This window comes from Stomoxys calcitrans, chromosome 4 (assembly GCF_963082655.1).
Source record: "Stomoxys calcitrans chromosome 4, idStoCalc2.1, whole genome shotgun sequence".
Lineage (NCBI taxonomy): Eukaryota > Metazoa > Arthropoda > Insecta > Diptera > Muscidae > Stomoxys > Stomoxys calcitrans.
In genome coordinates, this window is record NC_081555.1 from 179,899,625 (window position 1) to 179,919,341 (window position 19,717).

The 19,717-nt window shown below is 37.6% G+C and overlaps 1 protein-coding gene across 5 annotated transcripts in view; it reads right to left on the bottom strand.

Annotated features, from left to right (window-relative positions):
- The window catches only part of LOC106087547 (phospholipid-transporting ATPase ID), a 203,585-nt gene that overhangs the window by 58,350 nt on the left and 125,518 nt on the right, over window positions 1-19,717 (bottom strand). For 3 of the 5 annotated variants that reach the window (XM_013252620.2, XM_013252619.2, XM_013252621.2), the window contains exon 2: window positions 2,289-3,496. The exons of the other annotated variants lie outside the window; for them this stretch is intronic. In XM_013252620.2, coding sequence (XP_013108074.2) covers window positions 2,289-3,336 — 1,048 coding nt within the window. In that variant the 5' untranslated portion in view covers window positions 3,337-3,496. The remainder of the gene's footprint in view (window positions 1-2,288; window positions 3,497-19,717) is intronic. 5 annotated transcript variants of the gene reach the window in all.

Genomic DNA, 19,717 nt, shown 5'->3' on the forward strand with positions numbered 1-19,717 from the left:
CCGGCCGAACTTAATACACTTTTATTAGATTTCTTTTGATTCCGAGTAGACGTCCAAAGGCATCCAGTTGAGTATGTTAGGTCCTAGAAGAAAATACGGTAACAAGGTATCCATTTATATGAGGTTTATGGTTAAAACATGAACTGTGCCCTGCGCCACTCAGAAGTTCTTGCCGATTCGGCTTGGCAGTCGGCTTTCTCCTTTTTAGTGAAAATCGAGCGATATATATTAGGGAGCTATATATAAATCTGAACCGATTTCTTTCAATTTTAAAAGGATTCATGTCTAGGCTAAAAAACCAAATGTGCTAACTTGAAAATTAATTTGATTAAAATTGCTGTCTGTACTTTCTACAAAAAATAACATGGACAGACAGAGGAACATATTGAAATGCCACTAATTTCGTGTATGGAACACACCATTTTATACCACCCTCTCATATTGTTGAAGCATGATAAGCATTGCGTGTAGGATTGTAAAATAACCCCTATTCGACTTAAAATAAATTACCCTTTACTATTAAAGTTAAGTTACAGGTTACCCTTATGAGGTGGATATACACGCATAAATGTAAATAAATACGGGTTTAATTGCCTTTTTATTGGTTTCCAAATGGCAATTTGTTTTAAGTTATTGCCAAGGCTATATCATATTACCATACGTACACTGCACAAGTGCTATTTAAAGACAATGGGGTGTATCTCATGAAACAAACTATTCTGACTAATAAAAAGCGGCGTACGAAAAATGTTTAAGGAAGTAAACAGTTTTCAATTGTAGTATAACACAAAGAGTAGAACAACAAGAGAAGTGCTCAAATACAAACAGCTTGTCTATGTCAAGGGAAAGTCTGTGGACAAGACCATTCATTGATGACTGTTTTTGCTGAACTTGTGAATGCTGTTGTTACACCCTACACCATAGGATGGGGGTATACTAAATTCGTCATTCTGATTGTAACACCTCGAAGTAAGCGTCTGAGACCCCATAAAGTATATATATTCTTGATCGTCATGTCATTTTAAGTCATGTCCGTCCGTCTGTCCATCCGTCCGTCTGTCTGTCGAAAGCACGCCAACTTTCGAAGGGGTTAAGCTAGCCGCTTGAAATTTTGCACCAATACTTTTTATTAGTGTAGGTCGGTTTGGATTGAAAATGGGCCAAATCGGTCCATGTTTTGATATAGCTGCCATATAAACCGATCTTGGGTCTTGACTTCTTGAGCCTCTAGAGGTCGCAATTTCTATCCGATTTGGCTGAAATTTGGCATGACCTGTTTCGTTATGACTTCCAACAAATGCACTAAGTATAGTTCAAATTGGTTCATAACCTGATATAGCTGCCATATAAACCGATCTTGGGTCTTAACTTCTTGAGCCTCTAGAGGGAGCAATTTCTATCCGATTTGGCTGAAATTTGGCAAGTGTTTCGTTTCAAATCGGTTTATAACCTGATATAGCTGTCATATAAACCGATCTGGGATCTTGACTTCTTGAGCCCCTAGAGGAGGCAATTATATCCAATTTGGCTGAAATTTTGTACAACGGCTTCTCCCATGACCTTTAACATAAGTGTCAAATATAGTCTGAATCGGTCTATAGCCTAAAACAGCACAACAGAGATATCGGAAAAAAACTCGACAAATTGTATCCATGGTGGAGGGTATATAAGATTCGGTCCGGACGAACTTAGCACGTTTGTACTTGTTGTATTTCAAGTCTACTATAGTGGCATGGGACGGATTATAATCCGCCTCCTTGTTTTAACCTTATCTAAGCTAACCTAGTATAACATTTTCAAATCTCTTTTGTATTGGGTTGCCCAAAAAGTAATTGCGGATTTTTCATATAGTCGGCGTTGACAAATTTTTTCAACGGCTTGCGACTCTGTAATTGCATTCTTTCTTCTGTCAGTTATCAGCTGTTACTTTTAGCCTGCTTTAGAAAAAAAGTGTAAAAAAAGTATATTTGATTAAAGTTCATTTTAAGTTTTATTAAAAATGCATTTACTTTCTTTTAAAAAATCCGCAATTACTTTTTGGGCAACCCAATATTTGCTAAATTCTTTGAACAACTGTTTCATGGACTTAACTAATACGAGCAATGGTGGAGGTTATTTCCGATTCAAGCCAACCGAACTTAAGGCGATCTTATTTGTTTAAATGATATTCACTCTCATGGACAAATATTGTAGCTTTACTTATGTGTTTTAATTAAAAATGTTTTGCGCTGAAACTTCTAAATATCACATAAAGTAGTAAAAAATTGTAAAGTTTGAATTGCAAGTACCTGAAAAGTAATAGGAACTTCTCCGCCTCTTTATTTGCGATAGTCGCCGTTTGCCAATTTCTTTGGCATTAGCCAATCGTCCTGATTTCTCCTCACTGTGGTCGGCAGCAAACTGTTCAAAATCACAACTCAAATTCACCGACTTGCGTGTTTTGATGCTGCTGCCCACCTCCGTTGCACTGTAACCACTCGGTGTGGTATGCTTCGACTGCAATGAAGATCTTTTTCTAGGAGGTCGACAGTTGGAATTCTTCCAGATGCCAAATCTACCCAAAAAGGACATTAGGCTGGCTCTTAGGCCCGATTTTGCCTCAGGCACCGGATTGTCGGTTATCTCGTCTACACTATCGCCAGGCACTACCACCCGGCAGCTGGTGAGTAGAGTTTTGTCTTTCATTTCGGGCCCATTTTCTCCATACATAAGGGCGGCAGCAGCAGCTACTGCCTCTGTATCGGCCTCTGCTTCGGCTTCTTTGTCCTTAAAACGAATGCAGGAATTACTACGCGAATGCAATTGAATTTCACCCGTTTGTGCCAAGGTGGCCAAGCTGTAGAGGCTTTCCGAGCGTGATTTGCGTGATCTTCTTTTGAAAGAGTCCTGGTGTTGACGCGGCAACACAGCAGCCACATCGGGTAAATTGTCATTGTCGACATTGTGTGGCGACAATGTGAGTATTGTGGCCGTTGAGTTGTCTATGGTGGACGGCTCCGGTTTGGCTAGAGTAGCAGTGGCTGCTTCTACATTGGCAGTGCTGGTGGTTGTGGTCGAGGCTTTGCGTGAGAACATGCCGCCAAAGTGGTACCAACGTCTGGGTCTACCCTCCGCGCTGCGATATGCAGGCGGGTGTGGCGGCTGTGCAGGACGGGTTAGGGGGGCTGATTTGGGAAAAGTGGAAGGCGGTGGTTCATTGTCCACGTGAGCATAGCGGCGCGGTTTATTCGATGCCGGTGGTCGGCCCTGCTCTGTGTCTGCTGGGTATTCTGATGCAGGTGCACGGAGTACCTCTAGTTCCAAGGTATCCGGTCGCCTTTTATTTCCGTTGGGCATTTCATCAATACTTCCATGTAAGTACTCACTCAAGTTCTTTGTTTACTTCTAAGTGCGTGTCTGTCTATTACACTTGGCCCAGTATTTTGGTTTCCAGAGGGGGAATTTTCGTAAATTGGTTTTTGGGGAATGTTCACTTATCTCGGTTGTTCAGCCATTGCTGGTCGTAAAATTTAAACAAATGAGAAATGATTCCAATACCCATTTCAATTCACACGAAATTTTATCCGCACGTTTTGTTAATGGTCGACTAGCACACAATGCCCCATCATTGACTGATTGGAGGAGGATCGAACACCAATGAGCCAAAAAAGAAAGCTAGGCAAACAGACGAAATGGCCAAACTATGGCACAAATACCACTAAATTTTTATTTTCTTCGATTATTAATATTTTTTATTGTTTGTTTGATTGTTGCTGTTTCTGTTGTAGTGACTATTATTGTTATTGTTGTTGCCGCTTTTATTCTTTTTGATCGAATTAATTGATTGATGAGTTGCAAACGATTTTGCATTTTCAAATTTCCCTACGTTGTCTAGCAACCAATTTTCGTTATTGGCTTTGTTCAGCACTGCAGTTCGCTCAGTTCAAATGGACTGAAGAATTTACCCCCAAGGTGGTGCTGGGACCCCCATTTGTTTATAGCAAAGCGTTGTTATCATAATAGGCTTTTATTGAATTCCATCAATTTCCTCCATAATATTGAACAGTGTGTTAAAAATTGCATAAATAAATCAACACATTTTTTTTTTATTAGTGAGCAAGAATTTGTGGATGTGGGCTTGTGTACGAAAGAGAGAGAGGGACAGAGAGGGAAATATTTGTTTTTGTCGATTTAATTCAATTTAAGTTAATATAAACAACAATTGGAACATTGGTCAATATTATTTTATACTAAATCAGTTTTTAGTGATTGCAGGAGGAGCAACATACAAATACATGTTCAAACAGTAGGGAAGGGTAAAAGTCGGACGGTGCCGACTGTGTAATACCTTACACATACCCTATACAATGTGGTAGCTAAATCCAATTCTGAACCAATTTTGATGGACCTCAGCGGATGTTTTCAAATGGGTTATAAAACAATAAAATTTCGAGTTAGTATGCTAATCTGTAATAACCACGGTTGACAAATTACAACATTATTGCATATGACCCGAAATCTGACAAACATATATATAGGAGCTATATCTAAATCTGAACCAATTTCGACCAAACTTCTAGATATTGTGGTAGTTGTTGAGAAAAGCGTTGCGTACAATTTTGGCCAGATTGGTCAATAAATGTGCTTGCATTGGCTCTAGAATAGAAAATCGGGCAATATACATATATGGGAGCTATATCTAAATCTGGACCGATATCTATGAAATTCACCAGTAATATTAAGAGTCATAAAAAACCCATCCTGCTAAATTTCGGGAGAATCGGTTAACAAATATCGGCAAATATTTCTCAAAATCTGACGAACATATATATGACAGCTATATCAAAATTTGAACCGATTTCGACCAAACTTCTAAGGTATTGAAGTAGTCGTCAAGGAAAGCGTTGTGCAAAATTTTGGCAAGATTGGTCAATAAATGTGCTTGTAGTGGCTCTAGGGGTAAAAATCGGGCTATATATATATATATGAGAGCTATATTTAAATCTGAACCAATTTCAATGAAGTTCATCAGTAATGTCGAGAGGCAAAAGAAACATGGACATATGGACAGACAGACGAACAGAGCTAAATCGAATCAGAAAGTCATTCTGAGTCGGTCGGTATACTCATTAATGGTTCTGTTTTTCTTCCTTCTGAGAGTTACAAACTAAGTGGTGCTGTAGGGTACAAAAAGCAAAGCTGGAAATCCCAATTTGTTACAACCGATTTTTTTTAACCCACGGGGTTTCTAAATACTTGCAAACAATTTTTTTGTGCAGAAATCAAGAATTTAGGTCTCTTAGTGAACATTTTACTGAAAATACCGATCTTGCCCACATCTTTCCTTTATGGAGATTTTGGGAATATTTGTCAAGTCAAGTGGGCAAAATTTATATATTTTTTTTTTTTTGAGGATATTGATCTACAAACCGCTGAAAAACCAGAACGAGATCTTAATTGATTTTGGTTTTATGATAATCTCAATTTAACTTTTGCATTTCAAAAAGTGAAAATTTTGGACTTGTTTTGGGTTTTACCCAAACTTCAACTTGGCCATACTGTTTTTTATCAACCACTTCCCGACCTTTTCAAAAATATATACATACGGTAATTAAAAAAAGCTTAAATAAAACCATGTTTACGCTTGGAGATATTTTAGATTTGCGACGAGATTTCGGAAATCTAGTGTTTTGCATCGATGAGAGGAGATTTGCAGCAAACCTCCTTTGAAATTCAAATGCAACATTGCGTTTGTACTGAATACCGGTAGTTTTTCTCAACATCTAACGATTTCTTATTGAAATTATAAAATTTTTTAGTTAAATTTAATAAAATCGCTTCACCAATTTATTTGCTGGCCACATATATGGAGAGAACAATAAAATTGCTGATCACCATTATAACGCTATCAAACACATCCCTGTTGACAGATATATACATGACTAAAATAAAAGGTCGCTCACAAATTGCTTTGAAATGAAATTTTTATGAAAGTTTTTAAATGGTTTTGTGGTTGAGATTTTTTCTATCACCATATATTTAAGATTTTTTCTAATCTTAAATAAAAACTCATCAAAATATGACACAGGATACAAGCTGTCAAGTCATCACCCTAATAAGTACTCAACCAGGATTCCTTGCCTACGCTACTTTACGAATCACCTTACATGTAAGATTTTATCAAATCTTAATAAAATCTCATCAAAATATGATGCAGGGATAAGAGGTTTAAAAAAATGCATCACCCTATCAACGTACAGATTGCAATTTCCATCGAGATATCTTGAAATATTGCACAGACTTCCTTTTTTAGCCTGGAGACGAAGCCTCTAAAATGTAAAAAAAAGTAAGTTTACTTTAATTGCAATCTTTAATAAAAATTATGCTAACCCATATAAACCTTGAATAGGATGCATACAAAGTTCACGCCATAACGCCCATTATGTTTAACATTTTTGTAAAAAAAAATCGAATTTACCAATATGAGTATATAAATATACTTTCCCAACGCTCACAACAGTATTAGACACTGTGTTGTTCACAGCGATTTGATTTTTCACATATTGCTTCTGGCCCATCACTTTCGAAACTGGGAGGCTTGTTCTAGTCCCGCAGTCTTAAGTGTTGCCATAATAAATCAAAACATTTATCTTTTTTAAATAAGAGCTTTCCCCTGCACCACTTTTGAATCGAATGTCCCACAATAGCACCCCCACCATAGCAAATAACCAGCCAACCACAAACACACCCACCCATGGACTTATTGTTGGCCAGCAGACTTTTTTATCTTTAATTTGAAAATAAATGGTCATCAATTGATAAGGTATCTCTGAAGGGACTGTCTTTTTGTTGCTACCTTTCGTGTTAATTGGTCTTAAATGTTTGGTAACAATTTGCTTGCCACAAACGTTTTAAGCCAACGCCGTCAAACGTCTGTCGCTGTCGTTCGTGTCCAGCCCTATTCGTTTGAGTGTTTGTGTGTGCTGCTTGGGCAAAGTTGTGGCCAAGTGGTGAACGTGTTTTTATAAAGAGGTTAACAACCTTTTGAACTTTTTTTTTTCGCCAAAACAAAAGAGCAAACACAGAAAAACTTGCATTTTAATGAAAATTGATATTTTGGCCAAATGCCAATGGCGGCCGTATCATGCGACTCTTGTAAATCCTTGTTGGCATTTCAAAAAAAAAAAAGAAAAATTTGCAGACGCCAAGAGCAACACATGACAAAAGGACAAGGCAGAAAGAAGAAGGCGGCAATGACGACTAGGAAGCCGGTCACAACGTCATCAGTGTTGTCCCCAATAAGCATGACTACTAAGATAGGCAGACATTGCGAGACAAAGTTGTTATCATAGACGTACCTGGCGTCGTATGAACAACATGCGTCTGCATTGCAGCAATCATACACCCCATATCGAACTCCTATTTTGCTTCAACAAATGCGAGTGCGAGTGTTTTATTATTTTTATTTAATTAATAGATGAGTTTACAAATTGCTTATGTTACTTCCTCGATAAATTATATATAAATGATTCGTATTCTACATCTATGTTTGGCTTAGCGATTTGCTGTTTGCCATTTTCTCATATTAAGTTATACAATAAAAAGAATTCATATGTGATTAGATATTGTATTCATTTAGAATTAATTTTCTATATTTACAACTTGCAATAATATATTTGTACAGTGAAAGAAAATTCGTGCCATTTAGTATCTGAATAACTTCACTCTCTTCAAGAACACGCTTGCCAAAAAATATTGTTCTGTATTCTGCTAAAATAGGGCAAGCTCCAATAAAATGTAATGTGTCTTCGGGCTGGTTTAAATTACAAATTGAACAAAATACATTTGAGTTATTTCTTCCAGTGAAATGTTTGGCATTCAAGTCAAGCAGGCCACCTCTAGCTTTTATAATCAAACCTGTTGCATATGCAGATAGATCTGCAGTACAAGAAGGGATTTGACTGTATTGTAAGCAAGAATAAAGATCATGGAATTGCGAGTTATTTGCACTGCTACAAAAATCATTACGTTCGTGAGTACTCAAATTGTCAATAATCTCCTTCCAATAATAACAAACGGGGACGTTATGATTGGGAGGAAAGTATTGTATCTTTTCGCATATATTTGACCATTCTTTCGCCCAATATATTTTCAACTCCAAAACTTTTTCTGCAAGTACTCGTGGCAATCTGTGTGATCCTAAACGCAGAACTCTGCTGACATAACAAAAATGATTCTTTAACGTAGACATATATAAAGTGGGTAGACCAGTTTCTAAGTGTATGATATAGTTTGGCGTATTATTTGGAAGGTACAACATTTTTTTAATGAAAAATCTTAGCAGTTTCTCCACACATTCATATTTCTGGAAACCCCATATTTGTGATGCATAAAACATTATTGATCTAGAGCATGCTGTGAAAATCTTCAATTTATTACTTTTCGATATTCTAGGTTGGGCTAAATATTTCGACCATGTAGAATTTATAGCCATCTTGGAAGACAAAAGTTTAGTCTGTAAGTGAGTATTGAATGATAAATTGTATGCAAGTTCAACTCCAAGATAGGTGTATCGGTTTACAATCTCAATCTCTTGATTATCATAATACCATTTCAGACCTGACTTTATTCGACTACCTCTACGAAAAACAAGTGCGAGTGCGAGTGTGTACGCATGTGTGTGGGTATGGGTGTGCGTGTTTACATTCAGGTCATTTAAAGCTGTGTCCCACATATACAACAACACTGAGCACATGCTTAGCATGCAATTAATTCAATATGTTCCCTGCTATATATATTTCAAATATTCCTCCTCTTTTAGAACAAAAAAAAAGAAATTGATCTGAAAAAAAAAAAAAACAAATTTAAATAAATATACACACAATACAATGTAAATAAATACACATCTCCGCTGTTGGAAAATGCGGCGTTCAGTGACCTAATCATTGGGGAATTTCATACTGATTTTACCATCGATCATGGCATTCGAGTTTCCATGAACTTGTAATTTTCACGTACTTGCAAACTAAAATGTAGGGATTTAGAGAACAAATAGCTGTGCCCCAGTAAATAGTAAAAAAAAAATTTACTTTACCAGGATTGCAGCAGACATCAACCATCTGCAGTCAATGAACTCTCTGCAGTCAATGACCTATAGTGAATCAACTCGTACGTAGACAAAGCATTCATAAATAAGACGAAGGTAATGGAGAACTTTCGAGGCGAGCCAGAGGTGAAAATATAGTCTTCGATTTGCTAATAATTCATGCCAAAATGAATAAAAAATAGGCCCATATTTTGATATCAAACCCCTTTTGTAAAGTATTCCTGGAATATTTTAATTTACTACATAGTGGTTGGAGGCCACCGTAGCGCAGAGGTTAGCATGTGCACCGATGATGCTGAGCGCATGGGTTCGCAACCTGGCGAGAACATCGGAAACAATTTTCAGCGGTGGATATCTCCTTCTAATGCTGGCGACATTTGTGAGGTACTTTGCCATGTATAAACTTCTCCCCAAAGAGGTGTCACTCTGCGGCACGCCGTTTGGAATCGGCTATAAAAAGGAGGTCCCTCATCATTGAGTTTAAAATGAATCGGACACCACTTATTGATTTGTGAGAAGTTTGTCTCTGTTCCTTAATGGAATGTCCATCGACAAATTTGCATTGCATCGGCCGATTCATACTTAACGCACTTAAATTTTTTTTAGATTTTTTTATCCAAATTATTTTACTCAAAATGACAAAAAATTTCCCCTGATTTGTTTTTTTTTTTTTTTTTTTTTTTTGGAAACCGCCCAATAAAAAAAAGTGTGTTCATCTGTACATACACTTGTCTTTTAATGTATTATTGATTTCCCATTAAGGAAAAAGCGTAACGCACACAAACACCCGGCTTGGCATATTAAAATTGCTTTATGGTCGATAAAAAGAAAGCCTTGCCAAATGTTGTAATTGCTAACGATTGATCTTTTGCAGAAATTGTGTTATTTTGCCTTAATAGCACAAAATAATGGGGAGATTTTTATTTTAAACATTTTTATGTCGTGCTTACACAGAACAAAATATCAAGAAATAAAATTTTTAATTAAAAAAAATGTTTTCAATTAGAAAATTAATTGAAACAATCACTTTTTAATTGAATCCGATTTTTTTTAAATTCCGATCCTGATTGATATTAAGGCAATTCTCAATTAAAAAATTAATTGATTCAATCATGTTTTTTAATGAATCTGAACTTTTTTTCAATTACAATCGTGATTGAAATATTTATCACTTTCAATTAAAAAATTAATTCAACCATTTCTTTAATTGAATCTGAACTGGTTTTCAATTACGAACATGATTGACATATTTGAAATTTTCAATTAAAATATTAATTGATTCAATAAATTTTTAATAGAATCTTACAAAATTTTATATATAAAATGGGATTGAAAACGTATCTTTTTTAACAATAACGGCCTTTTTTTGTGACTCGATTCGTTCGCAATTTATTAAAAACAGATGGTGTTATAAAGGGAAAGCAACTGTTTTCATTGAATTGGCGAATGAACCGAGTGACAAACAGAAAAAAATTCAGTGGTCTAGGCAGTGCGCTCTTACAATCATTTTTCACTTCAATCGGAAACTTTTTTAGACCTAATAGCACTGTTGTGACTGCCCGATTTGGAAAAAGTTTAGTCGCTCAAAATTTTAATAAATCCTTTCGATATATAGAAGATAAAACTTCCCCACAAATGGTGGGGAATTTTGTCTCAAATTGGCGGCTAATGACACTATGTTATCCTTGATACAATATCCGATGTTCCAAGCAGTGTGGATTACACCCTACCTGAGCCAGAGATACTGGAATATGTGGGTATGCCTCTAGCGACATGTTTTTAGAACCAGGCCCGAAGGACAACGAATGATAGATGATCACATAGAGGGGGCTGTGAGCATTAAAAAACTATGTGGCCAAATCTAGACTTGAAGAGGTCTACCGCTTTGCTGTCATTGGCTAGAAAATACGTCTAAGTCATTGTGTCTGTCATGACAGGTCACTATCTAATCGGAAAACATGCTAAAAGACTAAAGGTTGCCAGCAACGACTTTTGCAAAAGCTGTGAGTACATCGAAAAAAAAAAGAGACTATAGAATACTTTCTGTGGGTGTGTCCTACACTTACAGTAGTTCAAAAAAATAGCAACAGCACCTAAAATGGTTCGGTGAGTAAAGGCTCGAATTCAACAAAATCCAAGCCGTCGTGATAAACAAATGAATAAAGATCTTGCCAGATCTCGTAAAAGAGCATATTTAAAAAAAAAACATGTTCAAGGTAAAGTCTTACAAGTAGCAAAAAGAGCATGGCCTTAGATAAGGTTAGGTCAGACTCACTAAAACGTTTTCGTCCATTGTGGAACATAAGGAGGAAGATGAATTCCAGTGCCTACAGTTGAACATCCACATCGCTTTAAAAAGCTCAAAAACTTGTGGGACACACAAAGCAGATATTTTATAGCCTCCTCTTCCTCGACGACGACAACAAATTGCTAACACATCGCTTCAGCTACTCTGTACTCGAAAAAATCACCCTTTATATTGCCTACCAATTAGAGGCCGTTTTATATAGCCGAGAAAGGCTGATCTATTGGAATTGCCCTTGATGTTGACAAACTGTTGTTGAGATAAGCATTAGGAATCTTTTTCCTGAGTTATGCATTTTTTCCTCCCTCTTCCGGAACCACGTTGTCGTTTGGAACGTTTGCCGGGAAATTTGTATCCAGTGGAAATTCTAATGTTTCATCATTATACATTGTCCATTCATTATTTAGATCGTTTGGAGTCTAAAATCTATCGTAAGGCCTTGGATGTATCTTACATGGAGCTGCAGAAGTCCCTGTATGATTTCTTCTATGAATTTTTAAACTCATTAACTCAACCTTATAGATGTGCCAGTCCTGTGGTGCTCTTGTGGCTATCACCTTAATATGGAGACTCTTGCAACTCTTGCTTTGACCTGCCAGTTCTACAGACCACCTTATGTCTCTTGGTTTGACAAGTCGACTTTTTCGATTCTTTCAGGGTGTTTGAGCTTCAAAAAGTTCCAACAATTTTCTATTTCCAAGTTATTGACAAAATTCAACAATGTAATGCATAAAACATTCCAATATCTTCATTTGCCACACATTGTGTGTACAGCCTTACCTTCAAACCTGCGTCATTTCATCATTTGGCAGACAAGTTATACATGCCACAAAAGATACAGCCACAATGATATTATGAATAATAATATTTGCACTTAGTCTCTGTAAGCTACTCATATTAGATCATCATCAATATCTACTACAAGCATGGGTGGGAGTCCAACTCCCATGGTGCGATGCCATCAAAAGAGAGACATACACGCATACTCGTACATTGTTGCATAAATAGATGTTTCTATTGCCTAGGGAAGAATTTTGTTCGAAGTTGGTTGGGCAGGGAGGTGGAGGATATAAAGTGGGAGGCAGTCAATGTATTTACCAAACGCCTTCGTGAGTACGAGCCCCAATGTGGCACCCAAGTTAAACGAGATTAATGGCAACTTGTTAGTCAAGACGACTAACACGATGATGATGATGATGATGATGATATAAAAAGACAACAACAGCGATGCTCTTCTGTGTGTGTGCGCCAGTGTTGGCATGCGAGAGGTAACAAACGCAATTACTTTTGCTCTCTTTACCTCGACATCTCTTTTTTTCATCGCTAGCTGTCTTTCATCAAGCAAATTAATTAATACAAATTACGAGAACATCTAAATCTGAGTTAAGATGGCAATGTTGCTAAAACGTAGAACATACAAATCTGCCAAAAGCCTTCAATTAACTAAACACCCTGTGCTCAACAACTGTGACACATCAAATAGTGGTTCACGTTAGAAGACATACCACCACCCTTCAAACATTTGGGAGTTAATTTCTCACTCCCTTTCTGAATTGACACTTTTTAGGTACTCTTCAAATATAGTTTGTAGAGTTTTCATGATTTAAAACAACAAAATACAATACTCTAACATGCATGTTTCACTAAATAGTTTAATATCATCGACAGTTGATTGGTACAAATCTAAAAATAGATATTTTGTTGTTGCTTGTGACGATAACTCAAAAATCCCTATACATAAGTGAATGTATGTTTACTTGTTTACACGCGTCCCAATCGGGAGGTTGGCTGTTCAAATATACCGCCAAATGGCACGTTTGCTCCCGTATTGAGACTCTAATTACACTAAAAAATTATATCGCCTGAGATGAGTTTCCACTCCCTTGAGGGCAGATTTGGTGACTCATACGATAGAAAATGTTTGCAGGGTATTTAGAGTAAACGTTCATTGAAAAAGAAGGCAAAAATTCAAGTTTTATTTCCAATTTAACAAAATCCTGCACAGTACATGGTTAGGTAAGGATTAAGTGGCAGTCTCCCATCAGACTCATTTAGACGTTTTCGTCCATTGTGATACCACAGGAACAGAAGAAGGAAGATGCCTTCTAGTTCCTACCGTTGAACCATCCAGATCGCTTCAAAAAGCCCAATAACTTGCGAATGTCCACATCCGCTAACTCAGACAGCTTCTCAAAGAAATGGGAACCTAAAGTGAAACTCTTTCTAACTGCTAGTGCGGGACACACACACAGAAGGCGTTCAAAAGTCTCTTCTTCTTCGATGTACTCACAGCTTTTGCAAAAGACGTTGCTGGCAAACTTCAGTCTGCCAGCATGTTTTCCGATTAGACAGTGACCTGTCATGACGGACACAATGACTGAGACAGCAAAGCAGTAGACCTTTTCAAGTCTAGATTAGGCCACATAGTTTTGGAATGCTCACAGCCCCCTCTTTGTGACCATCTATCATTCGTGGTCCTTCGGGCCTGGTCCTGAAAATTTAGCTTACATGTCGCTAGAGGCATACCCACAGATTCCAGTATCCCTGGAATGTGTAGTCTCGTCTAGTCTCGCAAGCTCATCTGCTTAACAATTCCCTGAGATATCGCTGTGGCCCGCACCCAGAACAGGTGAATTTTGAACTGTTCCGCCATCTCGTTGAGAGATCTGCGACAGTCGAGGGAGGTTTTTGTGTTCAGAAATACGTTCTCCAGGGATTTAATGGCTGCCTGGTTGTCTGAGAAGATATTTATGCCAATCGCCTTAATGACATTATATTGGGTTGCCCAAAAAGTAATTGCGGATTTTTCATATAGTCGGCGTTGACAAATTTTTTCACAGCTTGTGACTCTGTAATTTCATTCTTTCTTCTGTCAGTTATCAGCTGTTACTTTTAGCTTGCTTTAGTAAAAAAGTGTAAAAAAAGAATATTTGATTAACATTCTAAGTTTTATTAAAAATGCATTTACTTTCTTTTAAAAAATCCGCAATTACTTTTTGGACAACCCAATATCTTAGCCATTCCACCACTTCCTTAATTGCTAGGATCTCTGCTTGATACACTGTGCAGTGGTTGGGTAACCTTTTCGATATGACCAGTTCTAGTTCTTTATACTTATATACTTTACTTTAATTGGCTATGACAGAATATTTGTTCCACTAGCCGAACGTAGAATAGCGTTCCAAGAGCCTCGATCTTCTACGCTCATTCAAAAATCTCTGACACCAAGTTTCGATGTGTCTCCCATCACTCGATCTTCTCAACTGGCTTTTGGTCTTCCCGGTTTGCATGTACCACCGTGTTTGTCTTCAAAAGACTTCTTTGCTGGAGCTTCTTCATCCATTCTGAAAACATGACCTAGCCAACGCAGCCGTTGTATTTTGATGCGTGTAACTATGCTATCGTCGTCATACAGCTCATACAGCTCGTGGTTCATACGTCGCCTATATTCTCTAGTTCTTTATAGTACACCCCAAAGCCCACCTGGTCGTTTAGTTTGGAACCATCCGTATAGAAGTCTATGTAACTTCTTTTACCAGGGATATCATAGTTCCAATCGGTTCTATCAGGAATAGTGGTACAGTAATTCTTATCAAAAAGTGGCTCAGGTTGTAATCCACTCTGTCTAGAACATCGGATATTGTTTCCTTAACCTCACGGCAGTGGTCGCTGCAATTTGGTTACCCACAATGTCCAGAGGCATAAGATGTAGCATTAATTTCAGTGCATCAGATGGTGTCGTCCTCAGTGCGGCTCTGATGCACAAAAAAAGGAATCCATTGGATCCGGTTAAGTATTGAGCAGTAGGTGAACTTTTGAAGCGCCGTCCACCAGACCACAACACCATATAGCATTATAAGTCTGACAACTGCAGTATATACGACACGTGGTCTAAATCCCCAACTTTTGCCAATGGCTTTCTTGCAGGTGTATAGGGCTCTCTAGCAGGTATAGGCAAATGGTCTTCCTTGCTATTTCCAAAATATTGGATTTGAAGTTCAGTTTCCTGTCCAGCAAAACACCCAGGTATTTTCAGCATTCTGTAAATGAAACATTCTCTCCACCCAAGGAGACAGGTTCCACTGTAGGCAACTTGTATGGCCTGCTGAAAAGAACTATTTCTGTCTTACACGAATTTATACCTAGATCACTTCCGGTAGCCCACTTTGCTGTTGCACGTAAAGCTTTCAGAAGTATATCTCTTAGAGTGCTGGGAAACTTTCTCCTAACCATAATTGCCACGTCATCAGCATAGGCAACCACTTTTACGCCTTTTTTTTTCAAAGACAAAAATATATTGTTAATGGCTATACTCAAAAGTAGAGGAGACAGTACACCTCCTTGAGGAGTTCCTCTGCCGACCCATCTTTTTGGATCCACAGATCACAAGTCTGTCGTAATGCATCTTTTAGTAAGTAAGTTACTAAGTAACTTTCTTACGGTAGAGTTAGGTGTATGTCCATAGTGGCATGGGGCGGGTTAATATCTGCACCCTCTTTTCAACCTAACCTAACCTACGGTAGAGTTGATGCCTGCACAGTAAATACATACATATATTAATGATCGCCATTGTCATTCGGTCCCTCATTCTCTCGAAATTTTGTGCAACTACAACAAATTGATATAGGCAGGTTGAGGGTGAATTTATAGTGGCCATGTTTACAAATAGAAACGACTTAGGCACCGAAAGCGGGTTATTGTTACCAAATTTTCCTGAGGTGTTGTATTTGGGGTTCTGATTTCACATCTCCTGTCCATACAATGATAGTCGAAATGGGTCCACAACATGGTATAACTCCCATAAAAAAATTTTTCACATTTCACTTCTCGAACTCTACAGGACTCCTGTATTAAAAAATCTTGCAAGTAGACGTCTGTAATGTCACCGATTGTCCCTTTTTTTATTGCCTTGTTTTAGAAAAATCATTCAGGTAAACTCTATTAATTGCAAATTTTACCTATGAACATTCCACTAAGGAACAATACAAACTTTTCACATATCAATGAGTGCAGTCCTTTCTATAGACGAGTCCGAACGGCGTGCCGCAGTGCGATTACTCTTTGGAGAGAAGTTTTACATGGCATAGTACCTCGCAACAGTTGCCAGCATTAGGAGGGGAAAACCACCGCTGAAAATTTTTGCTGATGGTCTCACCAGGATTCGAACCCAGGCGTTCAGCGTCATAGGCGGACATGCTAACCTCTGCGCTACGGTGGCCTCTATTAATGGTGGAGGTAATATATTATTCGGAACGGCTAAACTTTTCCTTTAGTACTTTTTACCTGTATTGTAACAACCACCGTCAATCTCACCTACGATATTAAATATTCATTGGCTTTTCTCTGCAACCCAGTGTATTTCTTACCCAGTCTACAGAAGAATGTTACGTATGCTACAACATCAAAGACAAACAGCAGCAAACCTTTTTAAGCCACGCTATTTCCCCCCCGATATTTTTAATGGCATAGGGTGTTGATGTTGTTTCCAACGGGAGGATTTTTTTTTGCTGCCAGACAAGAACTTCCGTTTTAAGTCTGCGATATGATAGTTCTTTTGCCAGCAATGGATAGTCCCGCATTGGATATATTTACGTGAATATAGGTTGTTATGGCAGGGCAAGAAATAGAAAAAAAAACCAACAATAAAACGGAGAAACGATGATGGTTTTTGGTTTATGTGTTCTTTTAGTTCTGGCGTGCAAACAGAACCGCTTGTGTTTGAAAGCACCGAAAGAGAGAGAGAGAGAGAGAGAGAAGAAACCTTGCATATAACATGCGGACCTTATGAACCCAAACTTATTCCCATACTCATAACATTGTGCGAGAAAACATGAAAACAGTAGCAGCGATTCTCTTCGTATTGTTGGCAGCCAAATAGGCTAAGCCCCAACACCATCTTTGAGATGTGACACAACAACGTGTACCAATAAAGCTGCTATTACACGACGTGTAGTTGTCTGATGACATGTCACTGTTTGTACTCACATGTAATTTAAAATGTTTGTCAAAATTGTACAATTTACATACGATTCATCATTTTTGCTATCACACCTGTATGTTATTTTCGTAGACATAGCCATAACCTTTTATGCGTAAAAATTGTTAAAGTTGTGAATGATATTAAACACTATCATAAATTTGTGAAAACGATTTAATTTGGGCTTGCTTTCATTCGTCTGACACCAAAAACAGCTGATTTCCTTGCGTTTATGTCAGAAGGAATAGAGCACGCTCGAATCGAAAAAAAGTACCTCTGATATTTTGGAAAGTGATTTTCATATGCTAGTTTCATTTATATCACACGACATGTACAACCCTACATGTGCTTAATTTGCCAGCCATAAGACACCTTCATACCGTGTAATAGAGCCCTAACTAACATGCCAACACAAACCACAACAAATGTAAACAAGAAATATTGTCATATCATTGTCTTGGCGTTTTTATTCTATTTTTGCTGCTGTTGCTGCTATGTTGACATCCCCCTTGGTTTGTGTGAATTTGCAACACAAAACGGAAACGAAATAAAAGCATTTTCTTGACAATTTTGGTGTATCGTGCCAATCGTGCGAGTTTCATTTCAACGCCGGCAAACGGCGTCGTCACTGACAACTGCTTGTGCATATGTTTAGTATTTTCGTGCTGATGTTGTTGTGGGATACTACCACTACTATGCACTAATGGCGTTGACGTCTTATAAATCTACCCTGACCAGGAGGCATAGTTAGGGTGTACTATTTGTACGAAAATGTCTTTTGACTTATCGAGAAGGGGTGTAATATGACAAAATTTTAAAATGCGAATACAAACATCGGAAAACTAAATAAATTTATTTTTTAAAAAACTTTAATTTTCATTCAATTCTTAGAATTAAGAAATTTAAGAAAACGAAATGAAATCGCTTTTATAGACAAGCAGGTGCTGTCGACTCAGAAGAGGAGCATCTTAGAATGCCTGCTCTACACACGCAAAAAAATAAAACGATTGACACATTTTCAAGAAAACAAAATACTTTTGTTATGAGGTTTTTCTTTTATTGTAACTATGTTATTGTTCCCCTCAACATATCAAACGGCAGCCATAAACGTAGCATTATTGAATGTTACTAACTTTTTTATTGTAAACGCTTAAGCAACTTCGCTTACGGTAAAAATAACTTTCTTTTGTTGCAAAATCAAAAACTCTTTAATGGCAAAAGTGTTTCGATAGCCCAAACGATTATTCGTTTGCCGGACCAATACTTAGTCTCTTGTGCCACCGTAGCGCAGAGGTTAGCATGTCCGCCTATGGCGCTGAACACCTGGGTTTGAAACCTGGCGAGAACATCAGAAAAATTTTCAGCGGCGGTTAATCCCTCCTACTACTGGCTACATGTATGTAAAAACATCTCCTCATAGCGGTGTCGAACTGATGAACGCCGTTCAGACTCGGCTATAAAAAGGAGGTCCCTTATCCTTGAGCTTAAACTTGAAGTGGACAGCACTCATTGATATGTGAGAAGTTTGCCTCTGTTCCTTAATGGAATGTTGAGGGGTAAATTTGCAATTTGTCAGGTCATTTTATTGTTAACCAGCCACCAACAGCATATGCTTCTGTGTTTATTAAAAAATAAATTTATTTGTGATGGAATTTTAGCGGTAATAGTGTGATTGCATTATATTCAACTGGAAAATCACAAACAGTTATTGTTGGCGAACTCACACACCTCAAAGTGAACAAAATGTTAGTGCGTCGCACCATAAATCCATATCATGATACTGGTAGAGTTACGAAATGATATGGTGGGGGTTCCAAAAAAAAATTTTATGATACCAAATAAAATGGTGGGGGCTCCAAAAAAAAAAAAAAACAAACATTGCAATAACGCTTGAAATCCAGGCTGTACATGCAATAAAATGGCTAAAGAATAAAAATATACCGTGGAAGAATGCAAGAAACGGGTATAAAGGCGTTAAGTTCGGTTGGGCCGAACTTTGGTTACCCACCACTCTGGGTATATATTTATAGCAGCTTTCGTCCAAACCGGTGAAATATGCATACCATATGCACTATTTAGTCCCGATTGGGACTAAATACTAATAAGTACAAGTCATTGTTCAATTGTGTATAACAAAATATTGGTCTTTTTAGTAGCTAATTCAAAAAATAAACCTATCTAAACCATATACTATAAATGCGCCTTTTATGGGCCCAAAACCTTAAATCTAGTGATCGGTCCATATGCCAGCTTTACCCAAATCTGTGCCTATTGTAGATGTATATCGAGGGGCCTAACTTAACTCACTGTTCAAAATTTTTTTAAAATCGGACAATAAATGCGCTTTTTA